The sequence below is a fragment of the Squalius cephalus genome (genome assembly GCF_949319135.1).
Source record: "Squalius cephalus genome assembly, chromosome: 20".
NCBI classification, from domain to species: domain Eukaryota; kingdom Metazoa; phylum Chordata; class Actinopteri; order Cypriniformes; family Leuciscidae; genus Squalius; species Squalius cephalus.
In genome coordinates, this window is record NC_137141.1 from 11,078,029 (window position 1) to 11,101,426 (window position 23,398).

At 37.4% G+C, this 23,398-nt stretch overlaps 1 protein-coding gene across 19 annotated transcripts in view; it reads right to left on the reverse strand.

The window, feature by feature from the left end:
- syne1b (spectrin repeat containing, nuclear envelope 1b) overlaps positions 1-23,398 on the reverse strand; it is a 138,574-nt gene that overhangs the window by 113,125 nt on the left and 2,051 nt on the right. For 14 of the 19 annotated variants that reach the window (XM_079853910.1, XM_079853918.1, XM_079853923.1 and 11 more), the window contains exons 1-8: positions 16,683-16,994; positions 14,068-14,129; positions 6,392-6,487; positions 6,157-6,240; positions 4,030-4,122; positions 3,756-3,934; positions 2,621-2,817; positions 551-657 (exon numbers count right to left, since the gene is read on the reverse strand). In XM_079853910.1, coding sequence (XP_079710036.1) covers positions 551-657; positions 2,621-2,817; positions 3,756-3,934; positions 4,030-4,122; positions 6,157-6,240; positions 6,392-6,487; positions 14,068-14,129; positions 16,683-16,761 — 897 coding nt within the window. In that variant the 5' untranslated portion in view covers positions 16,762-16,994. Of the gene's footprint in view, positions 1-550; positions 658-2,620; positions 2,818-3,755; positions 3,935-4,029; positions 4,123-6,156; positions 6,241-6,391; positions 6,488-14,067; positions 14,130-16,682; positions 16,995-23,398 lie in introns of those variants that run through there. The other 5 variants (XM_079853920.1, XM_079853917.1, XM_079853915.1 and 2 more) reach the window with 1 other exon arrangement.

Here is a 23,398-nt window from a genome sequence, read left to right on the forward strand (position 1 = left end):
CAAAGTATCTGTTTCACGTGACCACGTGTTTTTGCACTTGTGAAGTTCATGTTGTTTTTATGTTGGGGAAGGCACGCTGTAATGTGATTTTTTTTTACTCAATTATCTATTTAAAATTATTAGTATTTAAACTCTTGAAATGTTATGCATTTTTTTGTGGTAGGGTTGTAATTACATTTCCTATAGTTTTATAGCACATATGGCATCATTTCTTGAGAATGTCCCATACACTAAATGAACCTCATGCAGGCGAGACGAAATCGGCTCTTACCTGTAGAGCTGGGATAGAGAGAGCGAATGTAGGAATGGAACGAACCAGCTACAAATGCGCACAGTGAGTGACACAGACAGAGAGACAGAGTGAGCACACGGAGCAATGCATTATGGGTGTGATGCGAGAGTCAAAGGCTCCTTGAATGGATTCCACATTGTGATTGACTACAGTAAATGGTTAGTGACTAATGAGCAAGCACTACAGCAGTGACTGCATTAAATAACAACAGCAAGCGGCTAGTGTATTTTTAGCTTGTGCATAAGCACTAAATCGTACCTCTTGCTGTCCATCTGTCTCGGACTGGTGGGGATCTGGGTAGTGCTTCAGAAACTGAGCTACATATGTCATTATGGATTTCTCATCCGGCTTGTCCACATCCACATCTGCAAGAAAAACAAACACAAAGTTGGAGGTTTGAACCCCACAAGGGGAAATGCTTGAGGTATTACCATTGTGCGAATTATCTATCCATATGCATGCACATAGTTTTAGTTTTACTAATGTAAATTTGTATTGTAGATTGGTATTCTTTCTTACAGGATTTGAAGCTTACCAAAACCAAAAATAGTGCAAACCAATGTACATAAGTTGATGAAAATATCAAAAGAAAAATATATACATTACCGTTCGGTTTTATTCCAGTTAGCCTAATAGCTGGTTTGATTTGCATTGAGAGATGATCTTATGGAAAGTACTCCATGCTGATCTCTAGGTATGGTGAAGGCTATGTGATGATGTGGGGCTATTTTAATTTTAACTTTATCAGGATGCATAGTATCCTGGATTCATGAAGTAACTGGCCTTTAAAAATAAAAATCTGCCTGCCTCTATGGGAATTTACCATAGGGGTGTCCAGACTTATGCACCCTGTATTTTAAGGAAGAACATTTATTTATTTACGATACATTATTCATTCACAAAGAAAATTGGTGTCCTTAAAGGTTGGATTTTTCCTAATTTTTTTAATTAAGGCATTAAGTTCAATTTCCAAAAGATGATTTTTTATTCCTCTTTTTAGTCAACTTTAGCATGGGTGTCTAAACTTATGCATAGCACTGTATTTTAAGTAAGGGATAATGCCCGACGAGGTGTCCATTAACAGAAATTAATGGACGACGCGGAGGCGTCGGACGGTTGCTTCCGCGAAGTCCATTAATTTCTGTTAATGGACACCTCGAAGGGCATTATCCCGCTTATACCATGGTCACTTACGAAAGAAAGAAATATTTAATCAATTAATAATACTTTAATGTGTTTTAGAGTAAAAATCGTGAGGGTTTTTATTTATTAAGTCGAGCGCACTATTTAATATCTCCCGTATACAGGCGTTGCCAAGCAACGTGGCCACAGCGACCCGACCGCAGCAGTTGATCAGTGAGTTTGAGCCAGCGCCATCATTTAGAACTGTCATCAGGCAAATTGACGGGACGCCTTTCCTAGGTGTACATTATCACTTTTTAATGGACACCCTGCAGCCAATCAGAATCGTGTATTCACCCAGACCATGGTATAAATTGTAATAATATTTTACAATATTACTGTTTTTCCTGTATTTTTAATCAAACAAATGCAGTCTTGGTGAGCAGAAGAGCCAAATCTTACCGACCCCAAACTTTTGCTATGTGTATGACAAAAGAAAAAATGTCATAGTAAAAATAATAATAGTCGTATTAGACGATCCATTGACCTGAAGAGCCAAATGAGGCTTTTTATAGCCTATTCAAAGGCATTCTGCCAGATCACATCATGATGTCATGCTATTCTGCATCTGATCAAGCCTGATGTAATGCTTGAATAGCAGCATGACCTATATAAGAAACTATAACAGCATCTGTCTGTAATGAGGCCTGATGATGACGGATCCCCAGTATAATTATGCAGTGTCTATTCACATCAAACTCAAAACTAATAAGTGGCTCTTTAACAGCACAACAGATCATTGACTGAATCTACATTATTATTGTTATGAAATCACACGCTTTACCCCTACACTATTGCTACTGTTGACAATTCAGCGTTTTCCGTCATTTTGTCTGGCTCATCCAAACGTCAGTGGGCGGAGTTAGTGTAAATAGCCTCTGCCAACAAGGCGGGCTATTTGCACTTAGTGTAAACTATAATAACCCTGTATATATCATAGTAATGAATGATTCCCATATTAATATACAATGGTATTTGAATGGTACTCTAACGTAATTTAAAGAATGGCCTTCAAATACCATTATACATCATCTAAAAAACATGGTCTTTCCATGTCCAAAAACCATGGTGCAATTTTGTAGGTGGACATTGTCTATCTGAAAAGAAATTGGAGAGAATTTGGAGAAAAATAAGTTGTATCTGTACCTTCAGGATCTAGTAAACGTGGTATTCCCAGGTCATTCTCCGCAATACTGAACGCCTCTTCCAGATTCTCACGATTACTTCTCTTTCTCACGACGTCCATGTCCACGAGCTCTGGTCGAATGGCATAAATAACAGAATGGAAGGCCACACCACTGCGCCAACTAGGACCAAAGTCTTTAACTTCAATCCCGAGACGCCTTGCAAGAAGAAATAACGACTTATTAGGGGCCTTATTAACAATAAGACCTATTTTTATACACCATTCTCCTTGGTTAAAGCATAACTCTCGCCAAAATGCAACCTAGGGTCTTTTTGTGAATCCACCCGAGGCAAACTTTCATTTAAAAGCATAATTAGGATGGAAACGCCACTTTTAAGATTGACCGTATTTTCGTTTTCGGTCAAATTGCCTTTTAAATGGGAGTGCTAGGGGCTCTGTTGTTTCCGGTCGCCGGCATTCTGTCAGTAAAAAATAGTCGATCTCCGAATGCAATGTAACAGGGAGGAGAGTAAAGATGGAAAGCTCCTAAAGCTTAGTTCCATATAAACACAATTAAAGGATAATTTGTTGTTTTGTTGTTAGTGAAAATCAATATTGACCTTGTATTTGAAAAAGGATCCTCATATAAGAAACGATACTAAAATTCAGAGTCAGTTCATTCGCATTCGGAGGTCGACTATTTTTGACTGTCAAAATGCCGGCGGACACAGCTACAGTGAGTTGTTCAAAATCTTTCTTTTTAGTAAACTCTGTGTACACAAACAATGTTCTCAATGCTCGAGTTCATGTGTAGAGCCTCTGGTGATACTTCGAGCAAAGTTTCATGTTGTGTCGAGCCTCCTTAGTGTTTTAAAAATAGCGATTTTTGATGCTATCATAGTAGTGCCCCTAGCACCCCCATTCAAAAGGCAATTTGACCAAAAACGAAAATATGGTCAATCTTAAAAGTGGCGTTTCCATCCTAATTATGCTTTTAAAGAAAGTTTGCCTCGGGTAGATTCACAAAAAGACTCTAGGTTGCATTTTGGCGAGAGTTGCGCTTTAACAAATCTATTACAGATGGTCAGTTTGCTTTGTAAATATTTCTGAATTATCTTTCTGAAATATTCCTTCAATTGACAAAAAATGGCATACTTGGTCGCTGTGTTTTGGACCCATCTGAGCATGGCTCTTTTGGCGTTGCCCTGAAACTTGGTGACCCCCTTGCGTTTCATGGGTGGGCTGCCCGTCTCTGAGCTGGCCATGCTGTCCACCGAAGACGCACTGCTGGATAAAGCCTGAAGGGCTTGAAGATTACTGGTCAACTCCTCAATCTGCAAAAGTTTGCGAAGACAGACCCTTAAAATACAGATACACATAGACGCGTGACAATTTTCCAGATCCTACGAACATAATTGGCAAACATTACCTGGAAATAGAGGATAATGGTCCATATCAGCCCCAAGACAATGGATGGACGTCCATCAGCGATGTCAGTGGCATTTATATTGACTAGTTTGATCTGTAAAATAAGTATTTATCAGGTTAGAAACTCTGACTAAATCATTTAAAGATACCAATGCAACATATACACATAATCCACAGATCTGAGGTCAGGCAAACAAGCCAGTCTAAACCAGCACTACCTGCTGATGAATCGTGCAGGATAAAACCAGGAACGTGCATTAAGAAAAGTAAATAGGGTCCATTTTGATACTGACTTTAATAAAATCAAGCAGCCAGACTTATTCCCTTCTTGAGGAATAGGCCAATGTGAATGCACAGGGAATATGAGGAACATGTGAGTGAATAGAGAAAACTGCAATTTGCTCATGGTCAGCCAGTCATGGACATCATAAGAGATGCTGTAAAAAAAAACAAGCTTTCTAAAAAATAATTGCAGCTCTTTCAGCCCTACAGCAGAGATCGGTAAATAATGAAGCTGCTCACTGCATACGATACGCATCATCAAATGCAGGTATGCGTAACAAGAGCAGGTGTTTGTGAGAACTGTGACTAGGAGAAGTACTGACCGGAGACCCTCGGTACACAGACTGAGACGAGACATGGTAAGAGAGAGGACACAGTTAGGAAAACACTATGATGACAAATACCGGACTGGGACATATGGACATATTCAATGCTCAGATATGACTGAGGATTAGGCTGGATCGTTCCTACTGTGCAGTTCAACACTACCACCATTCAACAGTTTCGGGTCAGTAAGATAACAATAAAGACATTTAAAATTCAATTTCAAATAAAAGCTGTTCTTTTGAACTTTTTATTCATCAAAAAAGAATCCTGAAAAAAATATCATGGTTTCACAAAAACATTAAAGTGCACAACTGTTGATACCAATTGATAACAATAAGAAATGTTTCTTGAGCAGCAAATCAGCGTATTGATTATTTCTGAAGGATCATGTGACATAATATTTCACGATCTTAATGTTTTAGTGTATTTATAATCAAATAAATACAGCATAAGAGACTTCTTGCAAAAACATTTTTTAAACATTACAGACCCCAAACTTTTGAACAGTAGGGTATATATTGGATAAAATATGAAACAAAAAAAAAAAACTCAAAGATTGAAATTATATTAGTTTTTCTTATATCACAATGAAGTTAAAATAGTGTTACATTTTAAAACATTTCACTATTTCTTTTTTTTGTTGAGTGGATGTTGCCAACATCAAAAAGGAAAAAATTTCAAATCAAAATATATATTAAATATAAAATAATATTCTAATTGGCAATTAATTCATACATTTTTCTTCTATGTCATATCTTTTATAAAATTCCCTTTATCAGAAAATGCTTAATTACATTGAAGTGACAAACAAAAACACAAAAATGCAGTATTGTCAATGGATTTGATGGATTCTGAGATGTTTTGAGGTGTTAGTTGGTTTGTGTCACACTAAAGCCCATTTCACACAGAGCGTTGATCCCAGAAAATTGCCATAAAATTGCTCTGTGTGAACGTGAACATGGGGACCTAGTAACATTGTCGGGATCAGGACCAATGCCATAAGGGGTGTGTCGAAGTGATGACGCTGAAGCTGAGATCGTTCGCCAGCTTAGTGGAACGGTACGTGATGCGCTAATTTACGATCGAATTTAAAAAAAATGCATGCGTGATTCCGCAGATTATAAGCGAACTTAAGACGGAGACATTACATGTCACATCCTGAACCAAAACATTATCAAAGTGTGAAAGGGGCTAAAAACATTTACCATGATTGATCAAATTACACAAATCAGTTTGATATCCACATTTCAAAATATTCTGTCAATTCTTCACCCAGCAATAACTAACTTTAGCTCTTTATTAACATCCTTTTCAGTTATTGTCCTTGCCTGATTTTGACCAGAGCATATCTCTGGTATATCCTTTTATAGTAATACTTCTTTAAATGAACACAAGCTAATTCATTTTTAAAAGACAGTTTGAAAGGTGCTGCAGAACATGACTCGGCTGGGAGTGTTACACAGAATATCACCATTTAATGAAGACAGATGAGATCACCAGTGTTTATAGGGTCACCTACCTTCCTTCCCTCCAGGAACTTAAGAGCTGTGCCGATGTTGGACACCCAGTGGATCCTTTTGAGTTGGCGGCCCTGTTCGCATGGCTGCAGGGAAATAAGAAAGGTTTATCAGGAGCAGAAATGAGCCCATCATCTCGGCATTAAACAGACATTGAAGGCTGGCACGCGCCAGCTGCTCCTGTGCTGAATGCAGAGGTTTCACAAAGGGATAATCTGCAGATATTGCATCACTTACTAATCTCTGTCCAGACAGCACCTCTAACAGAGCCAGCAGTTTCACCCCATCCTTGATGTCCTCAAAGAGGTCGTTGACTTCAAACGGAGGTTTGTGCTGGAAAAGGACAAAAAGAAGAGAGGAAAAAAAAGATGAAATTGATTAACTCTTTGAATGCAAATGTGTTGGACGCTTTATGCCATTGTGCTATGGTGTTCTCGCTATAATTTATTCTAGTTTTTAGTCTCATTCTAGTTTATTCTTTTTCTACTTTATAAGTCGGTTTAGATCATCTGCTGAATAAATGCATATGAATGCTTTTAGGTCCGTCCCACTTCATTCCCAGAGGAATTCAAATGTATTGCTCAGAATATACTATTTCATACAGTAGCTCAGCATACACAAAGTATAACAAGTTGTCACAGATATTTCTCAAAAAAGTTCCTTTGGAGAAATAAAAATAGATACAATTGAATGATTTTTTGATAGTGTAGAGGTAAAAAAACGAATGTGGATAGCTGCTCAGATCAACTGAAGAAGTGTTAGGTTCATATTGAGATGTTCAAACAAGAGTTGGTAAAGTGTCAGTTTATGAGGGGTCTTTATCTCTTCATGAATACTGAAACACACTCTTTTACGTTTCCCTCTCACATCACGCTTTAATCAAACTTGTCATGAATCCGAACACACAAAGACTGAAACTACAAGCTGTGCAGGCAGATGAAACCACACACACACACACACGCACAAATAAACTTTATTTTCAAAAGCACATGCAAATTTATTTTTCAGTATCATATTCATACCGTTCAAATATTTGGGGTCAGTAAGATTTTTTGGTTACACTTTATTTTAAGGTGTGCGTGTTACAGTATAATTATACATTTAAATACTGAGTAATAATAATTAGCTACATGTACTTACTATAGGGTTAGGGTAGGTTTAGGGTGTGGTTTAGGTTAGATGCATGTAATTAAGCACAATTTATAGTAATTACTACAGTAACTACATGTAACAAAGACACTGTAAAATAAAGTGTTTTTTTTATAAATTGATACGTTTATTCAGGAAAGACACACTAAATTGATCAAACAAGCGACAGAAAAAAACATTTATAATGTTACTAAAGATTTCTATTTCAAATAAATGCTGTTCTTTGAACTTTCTATTCCTCAAAGAATCTTGAATTTTTTTTATCACAGATTCAACAAAAATATGAAGCAGCACAACTGTTCATACTAATATTGATAATAATAGTACATGTTTCTTGAACAGCATATTAATCATATTAGAATGATGAAGACTGGAGTAATGATGCTGAAAATTCAGCTTTGCATCACAGAGATTAAATTAAAATTTAAAATATATTCAAATAGAAAACAGTTACTCACAAACGTACAAATATTTAACAATATTGCTGTATTTATTGTATTTATGTTAAAATTAGGGCTGTCAAACGATTAATCGTGATTAATCGCATCCAAAATAAAAGTTTGTTTTTACATAATATATGTGTGTGTACGGTGTATAATTATTTTCTATATATAAATACACACACATGCATATATATATTTAAGAAATATTTGCATGTATATACTGTGTATATATATTTATATTATATATACTTTATATTATATATAAATATTTTATATATAAATAACACATTTTTCTTAAATATATACATGCATGTGTGTGTATTTATATATAGAAAATAATTATACACCATACACACACATATATTATGTAAAAACAAACTTTTATTTTGGATGCGATTAATCGCGATTAATCGTTTGACAGCCCTAATTAAAATAAATGCAGTCTTGGTGAGCAGAAGAGGCTTCTTTTAAAAACATTAACAAAAATCTTACCAACCCCAAACTTAGTGAACCAATGTAGTATTACTCTCTAATAACTGCATCATCATAATGCTACTGTACCATATTTGTAAGGGCAAGCACTATCCTGAAGTATATAGACATGATTCAGACAGGAGTTTAGATTGAAAATCAGCTGCTCCTGTACAAAAATCACAAAAAGTGCAAATCTGCTTTAAAATATTAAAGGAAATGGACACAATAGGAAAATATAAGAGAGAAGTCAGAGGTCAAACAAAAATAGACAAAACTTTCCATCACGAAAGTAATGTGCAAACACATTTGCTTTAGTCATGCTGACTAATGAGAAAATAAAGGAAGCAAGAAATGTAAATCTAGATTACAAAACAATAGCTGGACAGAGAGGCCAACAAGCAGACGGACCCACACGCTCTCAGACAGTGTATTGCAGGCATGAAGCATTACATGGCATATTCTGCAGCTCAGTTAATATGCACAGATCGTGTGCTTCCTGCACAGCATGGACTGCAGTGGACCCACTCGCTGCACACATTACGGGGATTCTTCAAGCTCTCCGTAGCCGTGCTTTGAACTGTTGTGCAGCAGATTGTGTGGAACAAAAGGCCCCTCAGTGCAATCTGCACTGACTGGAATACTTAAACCCACCATTTGTGTCAGATTATCCTCTCTTTGTGTGCTGCAAAGTGCCACGTCACCAAAGCAACTAATCACGCATAATGAGGAGAGAGGGAGGGGCAACAACACACACAGCATCTCACAACAGCTCCGCGTTTAGTTTCTAAGATGTGGGTCATTATACGAAACCATGTGACTTCAACAATGGATTGCTGATTTCATCATTTACTATGTGCAATTAAAGCCATTTCTGCTACCAACCACATCAACAAAAATATAGTAACTTCCTTTTATTTTCAAATGTATTTTCATGAGGATGCCTTTTTTTGCCCTGTTTTTCTACCTTCTCTTCACTGTATTAGCAAATGCACTTTGTTAAAGACATTTTGAAATAAAGGCTAGTCTTATGTCTTTAGTTTTGTATATGCATATTTTTAGATTTAAATTGACAAAATAAAAGTTGTTTAAGTATCATAAAAAAAACTATTCCATTTGGCATTATTTGTTTACTGACATGATCATCCATTTAATCCGTTTCCAATTAAAAAATTATCAATTATCAATTAATCTGATTTGTTATGTTTATGTTTGTCAGTAGGGGATGAACATAAGTTATTCTGATTGATTATTGAAAAATGGACATTTGTAGAAATGTCAAATTAATCTGTAAAATGGTCATCCTCAATATTTCTCTCAGCATCATTTTAACCCAATATATTATGTATTATATCATGTAAATGGACCCTAAAATAATTCACATTATGGCAGTAAATTGGGTAGCAAATGTTAACTTTAAAGAAATCAGTTATCTGACAGAATCTATAATCTTCTAAAAAATCTGAAATTAACCACTTTTTCAAATTAATCACTTTCTCAAAATGTAAAATGCACCCATATAACGCTGACCAAGGCTTGACTGATTGTATCTGAAATGATCTTGCTAATGCTCTGTTGCTGATTCTTAATCACACCATCTGAAAACACTGGGCACACATGTCAAAGACCTCAGGAGCGAAGCATGCTTCTTCCCACTGAGAATTGTTCCAGCCCCTCTCGACGACCATCTGCACATACCTACAGTGTCCAAGACTTCCCAGAAACACACTTGTCTCTATAAGCATATTCAATCCACATTTCCACATAACGCAAGTTGCGTTCAGGAGAAATATCTCAACAATTTCGAATGTAACAAAGTACGATAGAATGTCTCTGTCCAGTTAAAACACTTTCACCTGTCAAACATACGTGTCTGTCCCATGCCAATACCTTAACAAGACAAGAGACACAACATGCCAACACAGATTATCTGACTTGTAAACAGAGGAAGTGGACTCTGACATCCTCCCTAAAAGTGGTCATATATTTTTAGTCATTTAATTTTGTCCCTGAGGTCAAAATATTTCATATATATATATATATATATATATATATATATATATATATATGCGCAAACGTTCGCTGGTGCTATTTTGCAGGTTTAGAAAACAATTCCGCAACTGACCAAAAAAAACTAGTTTAAAGTCAGTGGCGCGTTGCGCATGTTATTCAGATGCTATTTTAAGGGCGCATGCTTGGCCATAATCAATGTAGCGTGTGCACAACGCGCATACACTTTGATTCTCTAATCTACACAGAAGCAGCAGTTTTCATTTTTGCAAATCATACATTATTACAATAGATAGATAGATAGATAGATAGATAGATAGATAGATAGATAGATAGATAGATAGATAGATAGATAGATAGATAGATAGATAGATACAATTTATTATAAAAGCATACATCTAGCTTACACATTTACCCAAATTATCATACACCTGTTTAACCGAAGCTAATTTGGGTGTGTTTCTCCATCCCCAATGTCACTTCTCTGTCTTTTACGGCCGTGACGAGAGCGTTGCTCTCCTTGGCTGTGAACCGCTCCTGGCGCGCGCCTGGCAAATCCGCCGTTACAATAGCAATTATAATAGCAACAGCGCCCAAGACCCACCTACAAAGTTACTTGCGTTTCGCGCTTGATACTTGCGTTTCAGATCGTTAAAATAGGGCCCAATGTATTTTATGTCATAGAATTATGACTTATACTTTCAAATAGAGCTATTCAAGTCTTTTTATATTGTACAGCCTTACTTTTTTACATCATAATTTTGACTTTTATATTTTAGGTGACATAATTATGTCAGTTTCATCTTTGGATGTCATAACTATGGCATTATAAACATTACTATAAATATGATTTACCAAAGCATGTTTTTATGTGGAGGAAATGGGCTTCCATATATGCATAATAATCAACTACAGTACTATATATGTCCGCATTTCATAAATTCACAGCAGTTTTTCAGAATCTTTAATGCTCAGCGTACTAACACAAGATCACCCACTCATCTTGGCCATGGCAGTTGGACGCCATCACAACACAGCATTCATCCTCAAAGCACACAGCACAAACAGCGCCCTTCATGATTTTTATTAGAGTATTACAGCATTACGCCCCCTCACTCACTGTTTACTGTCCAGACACCGAACAGCCTTTAATCATCTGAGCTTTACTCAGTTACACAGACATTTGCCCTTTAGAGTCATTATGACATTAGGCTACAAAACTAATCACATGGACCATTCGCTGTTCAAGGATGATGGGTCAGGAAGACAGGAGGACGGGAACACAGCCATCACTGCTTAAGATGGTGGTGTGTTCCCTCAGAGTAAAATCAGCATCAGCATATATCTAGCATTATATACTTAGTTAGCGACTGTCGGATTGCACGATATTGGAAAAAAACTGACATTGTGATATTTTGATAAATGTTGCAACATGAAAACAGTTTCACCAGGGGCCTCATGTATAAAACTTTCCGTAGATTTCATCCTAAATGTGTGTCCGCACAAAAGCTAGATTTTGTGTACGCACAAACGTTTTCAGATTTATATGCCAGAACCTGCGCAAAATTCCCTTTATAAAACCCAGTCAGCGGAAGATAGTGCGTACATGCATCTCCACCCCGTCTCCTTCCCGAAATAATCACATATGGAGCTTGCAAAGCCTAGTTTTACTATGCATAACGTCATCTGCATATCATTTCCATGCATTTTCCCATCCATGTGATACTTGTTTAACGATATATAAGATATGCAGACATACACAGATATACACAGACAGCAGCAGGTTTATTAAGCTGTTGTCACTTTAAGAGCTAATGCACGGATCCAATATAATCAGGGGTGCACATAACATTTTTGGTCTTGTTCTCAGGGGAGAACCTGGGGTTGTTGCTTGGTCCTCACATTTTCAAATGCATTTTTTCCTTAACCCACCTCACGGGAGGAACAAATTAGAGGGATGCATAATATATTGTTAAATATTGTTATCTGACTATACCTACATCCAAATAAAAAAAATAAATAAAAAAAATCGAGCACACTTTAAAATAGTCAAATTTTTATCAGGCAGTAGGCTAATATGGCCTAGTCGAGTCTATGCAGACTGCTTGTTATTATCAGAGATGGCAATGCCGGCGAAGGAGGTAACTTTACGTGACAAACTCAAAAAAGGAGAATTAAAAACAAAGGCAATAGAAGGTCATCCATCCATTTTTCCCCCAAAACGCTATAAATCCATCCTTTATTTATATATATATTTTTTTAAATTGATGGTTTGTCTTTTTTTTTTTTAAGTATTTTGTCATTTATGAGGAAAAAACAATCTTACGTGAGTGACAGTTCTCCATTACGGACGCGACCACTCTGAAAGCGCCGCGGCACTAAAAGACTTTCAAACTTTCACAGAGACCTCAAACAGAAAGCACAAAGCCTTTCTTTAAAGCGAATTTCGTTTTGTATTAATTGTATCTTAATTTTAATCCATGTTTCATTAACCAATTTCCTGGTTTTAATAAATAAAAAAAGTAAATAGGCTTGATTGTTTAGGCTATTTTTTAATTATAGCCTAAGTGTAAAATATTAGGCTGTGTATACCGACATGGATCAATTATTAATATTAAATTTCATCTGTCTTTTGTAGGCATAGGCTAGCTGATGGCGCACCAACGAAAAATCCTAAATGATGTGCCAAAATGCGTTTTCTATTAGGCTACAATGAAAATATTGTACGGTCAGGTTTGCCGAAGTTCGTTTAATTTAGGCTATTTATTTATTTAAATCATTTATTTATTTTTGTCCATGTGCGCCGATCGGAGACGGAGTTCACTGCTGATATTCTGAGGTAAGAGAGTTTTCTAGTCTCGCGGCTGTCATCAGCAGCGCTTTGCATTGCCCAATCAGCGGATGGCGGGCGGGTGCGGTTTTGAACGTTGGTCAAAAACGTTGGTGCGGATGGATGGCGGACGGATGATGAGTTTTGCGATGCGGTTGCGGATGAAATAGCCCATCCGCGCATCTCTAGTTCTGAGGCCTATCCAACACCACAGATTGCGCAACTATCTATCCCCAAATCTTAGGTACGCAAATGAGGGTTGCGGCAATTCATCTGGTACGCATTGTTTAATTGGGTAGCGCATGCGCACCTGCGCACCACTTATGTGCATCCCTGAATATAATGATACGCATCCGGAAATTCAGTGTTCGCGTGGTCTGCTCAACTCTGTGTGTGCGCACAGAAAACAGTGCGCGAGATCCGAATTGAGATCTCTTTTGCATCTTCTTGCACTCAAATGGTTTAAAATTGCTTGAATGTTTAAACTGATATGACCTAAAACACGTGCAAATTATAAACTTTTACTCTATGATGGTTGAACTTTGCAATAAATCCAAGAATCACGTGCGTTTCGAACCGCGGGGACTGGTCCGTACGGATCAACTATACGATCCCTACAACTATACGATCCCTGAATAATGCTGCATTTATTCGATGGAAAATATAGTAAAAACTGTAATATTGTGAAACATTATAACAATTTAAAATAACTGTTGTCTATTTCAATATATTTTGAAATGTATTATTCATGTGATGGCAAAGCTGAATTTTAAGTATCACTACTCTTTTGATCAATTTAATGCATCCTTGCTAAATAAAAGTATTAATTTCTTTCAATGATCTTACTGACCACAAACCTTTGATGAAAAATGAAAAATGTGTCATTTTTAAAAGTGCCAAAGTGCCCCAGAACTGTTTGGAGTCACTGTTGAATTGTAATCCAGTGTAAATAGTACTAGATGCAAAACATTGGGGGGCATTCAGATTAAAAAGATTGCAAAACATCTTACCTTGGCCAAGTGTGAATTAATCCACTTTGTAAAAGTTCTTTTCTGCACTGACTCCTGTTCATCTGCAGAAGAGAGAGACACAATAACAAGTGATTAGATAAGTTTTACTGTTCAAAACAGATTCTTGTCTTCTTCATTCTGCTCACAGCCATCATGACTCAGCAGGTTATTTTGTTATATTTGTGAGAAATTTAATATTGAATATTGTACAGTTTCATTAAGCCTGCGTTCAAAGCGAGAGCGGAGATTTTTTACCAGCACAGGAGAGCAGAGAGTCCACATGTGGCATGGGCAAAAACATTGACATGATATCAGAAACATGGGGCAATATTCCCATTAGATCTAGGGCCAGATTTACTAAACAGGGCAAATTAGCATTAGAGCGCAATCCCTTAAAAGCGCAGATGGGAGTGGAAAGTTCTGCATGTGATTTACTGACGATGCGCAAATTAAAGAACACAGACGCAGCCGGATCATTTCCATAATGACCAACGCAATCTACCAAATTAGCGTCTGGTTTAAAGCATGCTTTTTTAGGGTGTTAAATAATGGCGCAAATAGACTAGCACAAACCTTAGTAAATCACCTTGCATGATACATTTAAATACTCTCCTCCCATACATTCTGTGTCTGAAAGGGAAACAAATGCATATGCAATAAGGTCAGCTGCAAAAATAACCCTGTCCACGCCTTTTCACCGCTAACTTTTCACTGCGTGTATTTAGTAAATCCTGACAGTAGATTTTAACGGCAAAGAGAGGGTTTGTGCAAGTGCAAGCTGTTAGTAAATCTGGCCCATAGTATATACTCAACATTAACAACATATTCATATTCTAAAAAGTAACAAAGATATGCTCCTTATGTTGCAAATCACAAGCTCTTAAGAAACCTTCATTTAACTGGATTTTTACATTTCCCGAAAGAAAATGTGAATAGCTCTTGCCTGTGCATAAGTCATCGCCACAGTGTTATGGGATGGTTGCTAGTGCATTGCTATGCAGTTGCTAGGATGTTCTGGGTGGTTACCAGGTTGTTGTTATGCAATTTATTAGTGTGTTCTGGGCGGCAGCAAGTCTTTTGCTATGTAGTGGCAAAGGTATTCTGCGTTGTTGCCAGGCCATTGCTATGCAGCCATAAAGATGTTCTGAGCAGTTGCCAGGGTATTGTCAAACAGTTGTTAGGATGTTCTGTGTGGTTGCTAGGGTATTGTAAAGTGACTGCAAAGGTGGTTGCCAGGTTGTTGCTATGCAGCTAAAAAGACTTTCTGAGTGGCTGTCAGGACACTGCTATCGAGTAGTTAAGATGTTCTGGGTGGTTGCCAGGGTGTTGCTAAGCGTCTGCTACAAAGTTTCTATGCAGCCATGAAGATGCGGTTGCTAGGATGTTCTGGGTGGTTGCCAGGGCATTGCTATGAAGTTACTAAAGTAGGATGATCTGAGTGGCTGCCAGGGTGTTGCTATGCATTTGCAAAGGAGTTCTGAGAGGTTGCCAGGCCATTGCTATGCAGCCATGAAGATGTTCTGAGTGGTTGTCAGGGCATTGCTATGCAGTTGCTTTGATGTTTTAAATGGTTGCCAAGGCATTTAAAAGTGTTGCTATGTGGTTGCTATGCAGCCAAAAAGATGTTCTGAGCAGTTGCCAAGGTGTTGTCAAGCAATTGTTAGGATGTTCTGTGTAGTTGCCAGGGCATTACAAAATGACTGCGAAAGTGTTCTGGTGGTTACGAGGCTGTTGCTATGCAGCCTGGCATTTCTGAGTGGCTGTCAGGGCACTGCTAAGGAGTTGTTAAGATGTTCTGGGTGGTTGCCAGGGTGTTGCTAAGCAGCTGCTAGAAAGTTTCTATGCAGTCATGAAGATGTTATGAGTGATTGCTAGGATGTTCTGGGTGGTTGCAAGGGCATTGCTATGAAGTTGCTTCAGTAGGATGATCTGGGCGGTTGCCAGGGAGTTGCTATGCGTTTGCAAAGGAGTTCTGAGTGGTTTCCAGGGCATCGGAAAAAGTTTAATACTGTAACTATTTACTACTGCTCGGATCATTAACTCTAAATATGAGCAATAGCATTAGGGACGTTTGACTTCGCAAAACAGCAGTAATGGAAGTGTGTGACATCTGCTAACACAATATACACATCTTGCAGAGCATTTCGAGATACAGAAAAGCTCATCCAGGTCACCAACAAACACCCACCAGACATATTTATACATGATGGGCTCAGACAGACCAACGATATTCACAAGAGACAACATGCATGTTCTAATGCAATGCACAGAGCATGTTTAAGAAGCATCCATGTACTGTAGCACACATGGCATGCCACAGCCATTATAATCCAACATGCGCAGCTGTAAAGAGGTTAACATCAGCACTCGTGTGCAGCCGTGACCCGTGCCAACACGGTGATTACCTCTCCCGAGGAGGAAGACGAGGAAGACCTCAGCTGCCCAATAATGTCTAGTGAACCATATGACCCAGAGACGTGTCACTGCATATCTGGATCATGCATCTGTTTCACCTACATTCAGTGAAGCACAGACTACATGTGAATCTGAGCTAGTGGCTCCCAAACTCCTGAAATATCCAGTCAGATGAGAGGAGACATCAATGTCCCACTTACCGCGGAGATACTGAAAGAATCCTGTCACCAGATTCAGAGACGTGGTCTTTTTCACAGCTACGTCCTTAAAGTGAGCCATTGTGCACCCTGCATTCCCACCGTTTCTTTGTGTCCTTCATGTGTGATATTGTGCGTGTCATTCAGGGAGGAAAACCAGATCAGCTATCCTTTATTTCCTCTGGGAAGCAGGAGCTTTCCGTGTGAAAACACAGTGCGACTGAGTGCTGGAGGATGGAACCTCCCCCTCCTCCTGTTGTCTCCCTCTCTCTCCTCCTCCGCTGTGGATAGGCTGATAATAGAGGGCAGTTTTTATGAGACGGCGACTTCCTGTTGTTAGCGGAGCTTGGGAGTCGTGCTGGTGTGGATGCTCCGTTCAGGTCTGTTCTAGTTCTAGCAGCATCCCACAGCTGCAGCCATACTAACCGGCTATGGCACTGATCCTCCAATCAGCACGCGGGGGGCTGTGATGTCACCGGGCAGCTGGTGTTATCCTGATTTATATGGGTGGGTGGGGGTCAGTACTCGCGCTACACAGCTTGAACTCCACCGGGGCCTCCACTACAAGCACTGCAGACACCCTAATGCAAGAATGGCTTAGCAAATAATCAGATTCATAGCAGTCCAGAATGCTGTACAACCAGGGACTTATTGGGTACATAACATAATTACTGTGGTTGTGTATGAGTTTGCATGTGTAAGATGCAAAGCACATAGAAAGTTACTTTTTTTTTGTCTTTACAATGAGAAATCAAAATTGTGCATCATTTATTAATTTATTAATTAAACATTATTGGAGTGTTTGATGACGCAACTATTACTTTTAATTTGGCTTAGTAATAATGATTCAACATACTAATAACACTAAGTATTACACTTTGGCAAGTAATTTATCCTACAACAGTTGTGCTACAGACATAACTATTTTCAAAATGTATAATAAAAAGAAATCAAATCAGCATATTAGAATGATTTGTGAAGGATCATGTGACACTGAAGACTGGAGTAATAACAGTATAATAGTAATAAATTACATTTTAAAATAAATTCAGATACAAAACACTTATCTTAAATTGCAATAATATTCATAATTTCACATTTTTTCTATATTTATGATCAAATAAATGCAGCTTTGGTGAGCATGAGATACTTCTTTCAAAAACACCTTAACTTTTAACTTTTGAATCTTTGTATATCAAGTTGATAAGTAAAATAAAGTCCCAATGAATAACTATTTTCTCAATTAATATTCTATTTCACTCATGTTGACTTTAAATCCTTTAAGTCTTTTTGATTCTGTACGTGTCTATGGCAAAAATCATTCACGGCATGAATTTAATCATGCTAAATAATACATGCATTATTTGCAAATGGCTATAAGGCAACTGGGAACCAACTGCACTCAAAGTATTGAATCATTTATGTCACAGCTAGAGCAAATGCATCTGCCACCTGCTACGGTGCAGTCAGTGACATCACTCTATTATTCCTGACCATCAGCCACACAAGCCCAATCCACCTGACAACATATTTATTTGTGTCCGGATATATATTTAATTGTGCAAATACAAGACCATCTTATAACCATAAATGGACATCCCCAATGTTAAGTCTTCCAGGCATGCATTGCTTTGTGTCGTGTCTTGTTTAATAAAACACCCTTTATTCAATTACTTAATTCAATCTCATGTCTTGGTGCATGCATTGAAATGTAAGTGCATTTACAAAATATAATTGTTCCTTCGCAAACCCACTTAGAGGAAAAAAATCCATTCTTCGCTCACTCACAGTAGAATAACTGAGGTATTTATATCTCAGGTATTTATATCTTCAAAAAGCCTTTTGTGTTAAAGATTGAGGAAAGTACCTCAAATCATCGAGTGCTATAAATGCTATAAGAGTCACAAACAGTTTGATTCGATCAGTTAACAGGGTTAACGCTCAGTGTTCTTTAAAACAGATTAAAAAGACCTGACAGTGTGCGGACTAGAATAAGGTAAGAAAAGGCAACTTATTTATTATATCTAACACACACACACACACACACATATAGTGTTGGGTTAGTTACTCTAAAAATGTTACGTTTACTTTTTCAACAGTGTAATTAGATTACTGTACTAATTGCTCTCTCTAAAAAGTATGGCATTATTTACTTTTTAAATCCCATATCAACCTCGGCCAGTTGAACAATACAAGGATAGTCATGAAACTGCTCTTTCAATTCTTTCAAATAAATAATATAAAATTGCATAAATTATTCTTGAAATTGTTCTTCTCCTTATTTAAAGATACAAGGATGTTAAATTTTGACGTTTCAATCCACTATTGTTTTGAATATATAGAATTAAAGAATTGTTCTATAGTCTATACAGTATCTAATGCAATTACATCAGAAGTAACTGCAATTACATACAAATTAAGAGTAATCCCTTTATTTTTTATTTTTTAAAGAACAGTATTTTTTCATTAATTTCATTATTTTATTTATTATTCATTATTATCATTATAATTACATTAATTACTTAGTAATGCATCACACCCAACACTGTATCCGTGTATTTTATGGAGCTGTCCAGTCCTGAAATGTGATCGCAGGATCATGTAAAGCTTTTCAGGATACAATATTGAGTTTAAAAAAGTCTAAAACAAATTTAGACTAGTGCAGAATGCAAATACAATTTGCAAAAGCCCCACAGTTCTCCATCAGCAATCAATAGATGATCATTAGTGTTTTACAGTCAATGCTAGTGCTGCAACACGACAAACTGGATCAATCTTTGATTGTAATGGTCTTCTAATGTTGTTCACTTGCACTGATTGCCAGCATTAAGAATTACAGTTAATAATAGTATTAATGAACATACAGTCACTTTCAGTCTACACATAGAATTAAGAGAAACAAGTGTGTGGAGCATCTGAAATTTAAATGAGTGTGTTCAACACAAACTCGGGACAGATGATATCATGGGCAACGGGTCAGATGTTGCCGTCATCTGCTGAATGGAGAATGTCTTTAACACTCTACACATCACTGCTGCAGTTTCAACTGACCGCCAGTGAGAAATGCAAATGTTGATTTTATGTATTAGGCAAAAAAATAAGGATCCATTTATAATCATTTAAATATTTAGAAAAAATATTGAACACTGAAATACTGCCCTCTAGTGTCCTTTTACAACAATTCTCTGGCCGCATTAAATGGCCTACATCTATGTTGCAATACTGTATATGACAATGTATTTTGTTCAATGTGATGATAGCAATGTCTTTAATTAGAGAGAGCATCAGATGAGAGTTATATTTGAGTGTTGCAGCCCAAACACGAGATCACGTTTCTCATTGTTTTAACATTATATTTAAACACCAACAGATTTACAATTCAAACATTCTCATGCAAACTTTCTCAATAAACAACAAGAGCCCTTCTTCTTTGGAGAGTTTTCATCTGGCATGATTCTGAAGGAAATGGCTGCTGTATAAAAATCTTTCGTGCCAATGAAAGGAAGACGGCACATGCTTTTACCACACGCTCTGAACAGGCATGCGCCAGTCACCACTGAGGGGGAAACCAAAAGAAGTTACTCTGAAAACAGAAACCACAGACCTTCTGTCACATCAACCACACATCGCCTTATTCTCTGTTGATGTGCCATGGTAACGAGCACACACCTCTTCTGATGCAAAATACATTTGACCACATGGCATGCATGAACATAATTGAACTGAATTCGCCATAAATGCAACTGCTGTGCCAACATCAAACGCCAAATCTACTGCACATTAGAAAATGTGCAGGCTACATCAAATCAGAAACTTAGCATGCACTATAAATAACTTTTTACATTTTCTAAATATAAGTTAGATATGTATATATATATATGTTATATTTATCGTCATGTTGCTAGGGTATTTCGGATGGTTGCTAGGGCGTTGCTATGCAGTTGCTAAAGTGGTTTTATATGCGGGTGGGTTAAGTAGGTACATTTTCCATCTAAAAACAGACATCATTTATTCTAAAATCAGATTTCCTGCACTAAATGCATATGTGACTCTTGAAATTTTGGCGGTAAAAACAGAAGTGCCAGTTATTGCGCATATGCAACTTCCTTCCTGGAGTGTTTGAATAATAAGTTCCTCTCTGTAGCTTAAGTCACGCTTCTTGTTTCGTCCTGAAGACTATGAGCATGTGGGCATTGCCATGGTGATCAGCAATAAACATGAATTCTCCACAAAGAAGAAGCACAATATGGTCTAGGTTACATAGGAAATGCATTAGAGGCTTTGAAAAGGCGCTTGCACCACACACTTTCATCCCTGAGCATCTTTAACTATTAATGAAGAGTGTTTTTTTATTAACTTTATGAGTTGTTCAGAACAGGATTGTGAGTTTGAGTAGGCTACTGTGAAAATAAAACCTCAAATAGTAATAAACAGATAAAACCTTAATGTCAACCTGACACTATATTTACTTTCTTAAATCACCTTCCTGGTCTTTTTTATGCATTATTTATCAGTGTGTGTTATTTTGAAGAAATAAATCCCCTTCTCTTACAACCACATGCCATCCAGACACTTTTTACCATCCAATCCAAATGATTTGATTAATAAAATCAAGTCCCATCCTACATTCTTTCTCAAAATATCATATTAGGAGAGCAACATGAGTTTCAAACTGTTTCATGCTTATTTTAAATGAATTCAATTAGATAATCAGTTGTACCTGAACTAGAAAGAAACCTTTTTTTTGTAATTGCATCTGTAAATCCAGATAGGTCACAGTCAGTCACCTGCTATAGATTATTATTATGTTACCCAGCATGCCTGGTTATTAAGTTTAAAAGGGGAGTTAGAATTTAACAACATTTATGCTTGTATTATAGCTCTTTCCATATACTCCTGCTCTGCTTATTGTCATAAGAGTTGTTGAAATCATTCTTAAATCAATTATTGAGCAGAAAATTGTACCAGCCTGATGCTGTTATTAGCTACTCTTCCATGAAAGCCCACAGCGAAACTTCTGCTTTCACTTAGTCACGGGATTAACGCTCTCAAAGGTCTCATGGAAGTGGAACAGCAGGTTGCCATCAAACCATGTTGATGGGCACAGAACTAAATACAGCTAATTTGTCATTTTTATAGACTTGCCCCTGTCCACTGCCAACAGCCATCAGTCAATAAGTAGGGGCACACAACGCCAGAGAGTCCAAATATCGATCTGTTCCATCTTCCAAGGACAGGACATCATCCAAAGAGGTGTCAGGTTCTACCTGTTCCCACACACACCACCTACTCCTCTAGAGTCCCTGTCCAGGTCTGAGACAAAAACACTGAACAATATACGGGCATCCAACATATTAGTCTGGGTGTTTTATTATAATCTAGATGTTTAACCTTTCTTGGGTTTGTTCAAACTACAAGCAAAAGTAATAGTGATGGAAGTTTAAAGGTGCAGTAAGTGATTTCTGAGAAACGCTGTTGAGAGCACCACAACACACTTGTAGCCAATCAGCAGTAAGGGGCGTGTCCACTCATGATGGGGGAGGAGAGAGAGTGAGCAAATCAGCAACAGGGGGTGTGTCCACTTATAATGGGGGAGGAGAGAGAGTGAGCAAGAGGGAGATTTGAAGAAAGGCTGTAGAAAGAGAGATGGCTGAGAGACATTGGCAAAAGAGAAAAGTTAAGAGGAACATCACTGAAAAAGAAGGGTTATGATTGCAAAAGCTTTAGGACAAGCGTTTATATTAGAAAAGCTTTCCAGCGTTGGAGCGGGAAGGCCTAAAAATGGCTGCCATTGAGCTGTTTCTGCTCTGTATGTGAGTAACACTGGTTTTGAATAATATAACAGAATCAAGATATAGCCTACTGTTGTTGTAATGTTGGCTGTAGTAACAGGACAGTTTAAGAGTCATTGTTTGTCTGGACTCTGGAGCTGGTGTGCTGCGGCTGCTGGCGACTAACAACCAACTCTTACTGCTTATACACTCTTGTGTAGGCCTATTGTATGTGCATTTTTTGTTTTTCTTTGTTGTTCGTTCGTCATCTTCGCTTCATTTTTTGCTAATAATTATTTTGCTTTGCTTCAGCTATGATAAAGAGACATCCGTTTTAGGGGCGGAGCAATGAAAGTTGGTGTGCTAGTGTGTTTGTTTGGGTTGTTTTCAAATATGTGACCCTGGACCACAAAACCAGTCACATGGGTAAATTTTTTGCAATTGAGATTTATATATCATCCGAAAGCTGAATAAATAAGCTTTCCATTGATGTATGGTTTGTTAGGATAGGACAATATTAGGACAATATTTGGCCGATATACAACTATTTGAAAATCTGGAATCCGAAAAATTGATAAAATCGCCTTTAAATTTATGTTCGCAATTTTTCTGCATTCACTCACAAAAATAAATGTTTTATATATTTACGGTAGGAAATTTACAAAATATCTTCATGGAACATGATCTTTACTTAATATCCTAATGATTTTTGGCATAAAAGAAAAAACAATAATTTTGACCCATATAATGGCTATTGCCACAAATATACCCGTGCGACTTGTGACTGGTTTTGTGAAAATTTTCATTTCTGGGTGAACTATCCCTTTAATCATGTGGATTTGGTGATGAATAATATTGAAGCTAAATATTAGCAAAACAGGTGGATTATGGAAAGATTTTCCTACCAGCATGAGCCCCTGCATCCCAACGTCATCACTCGCTCCCAGA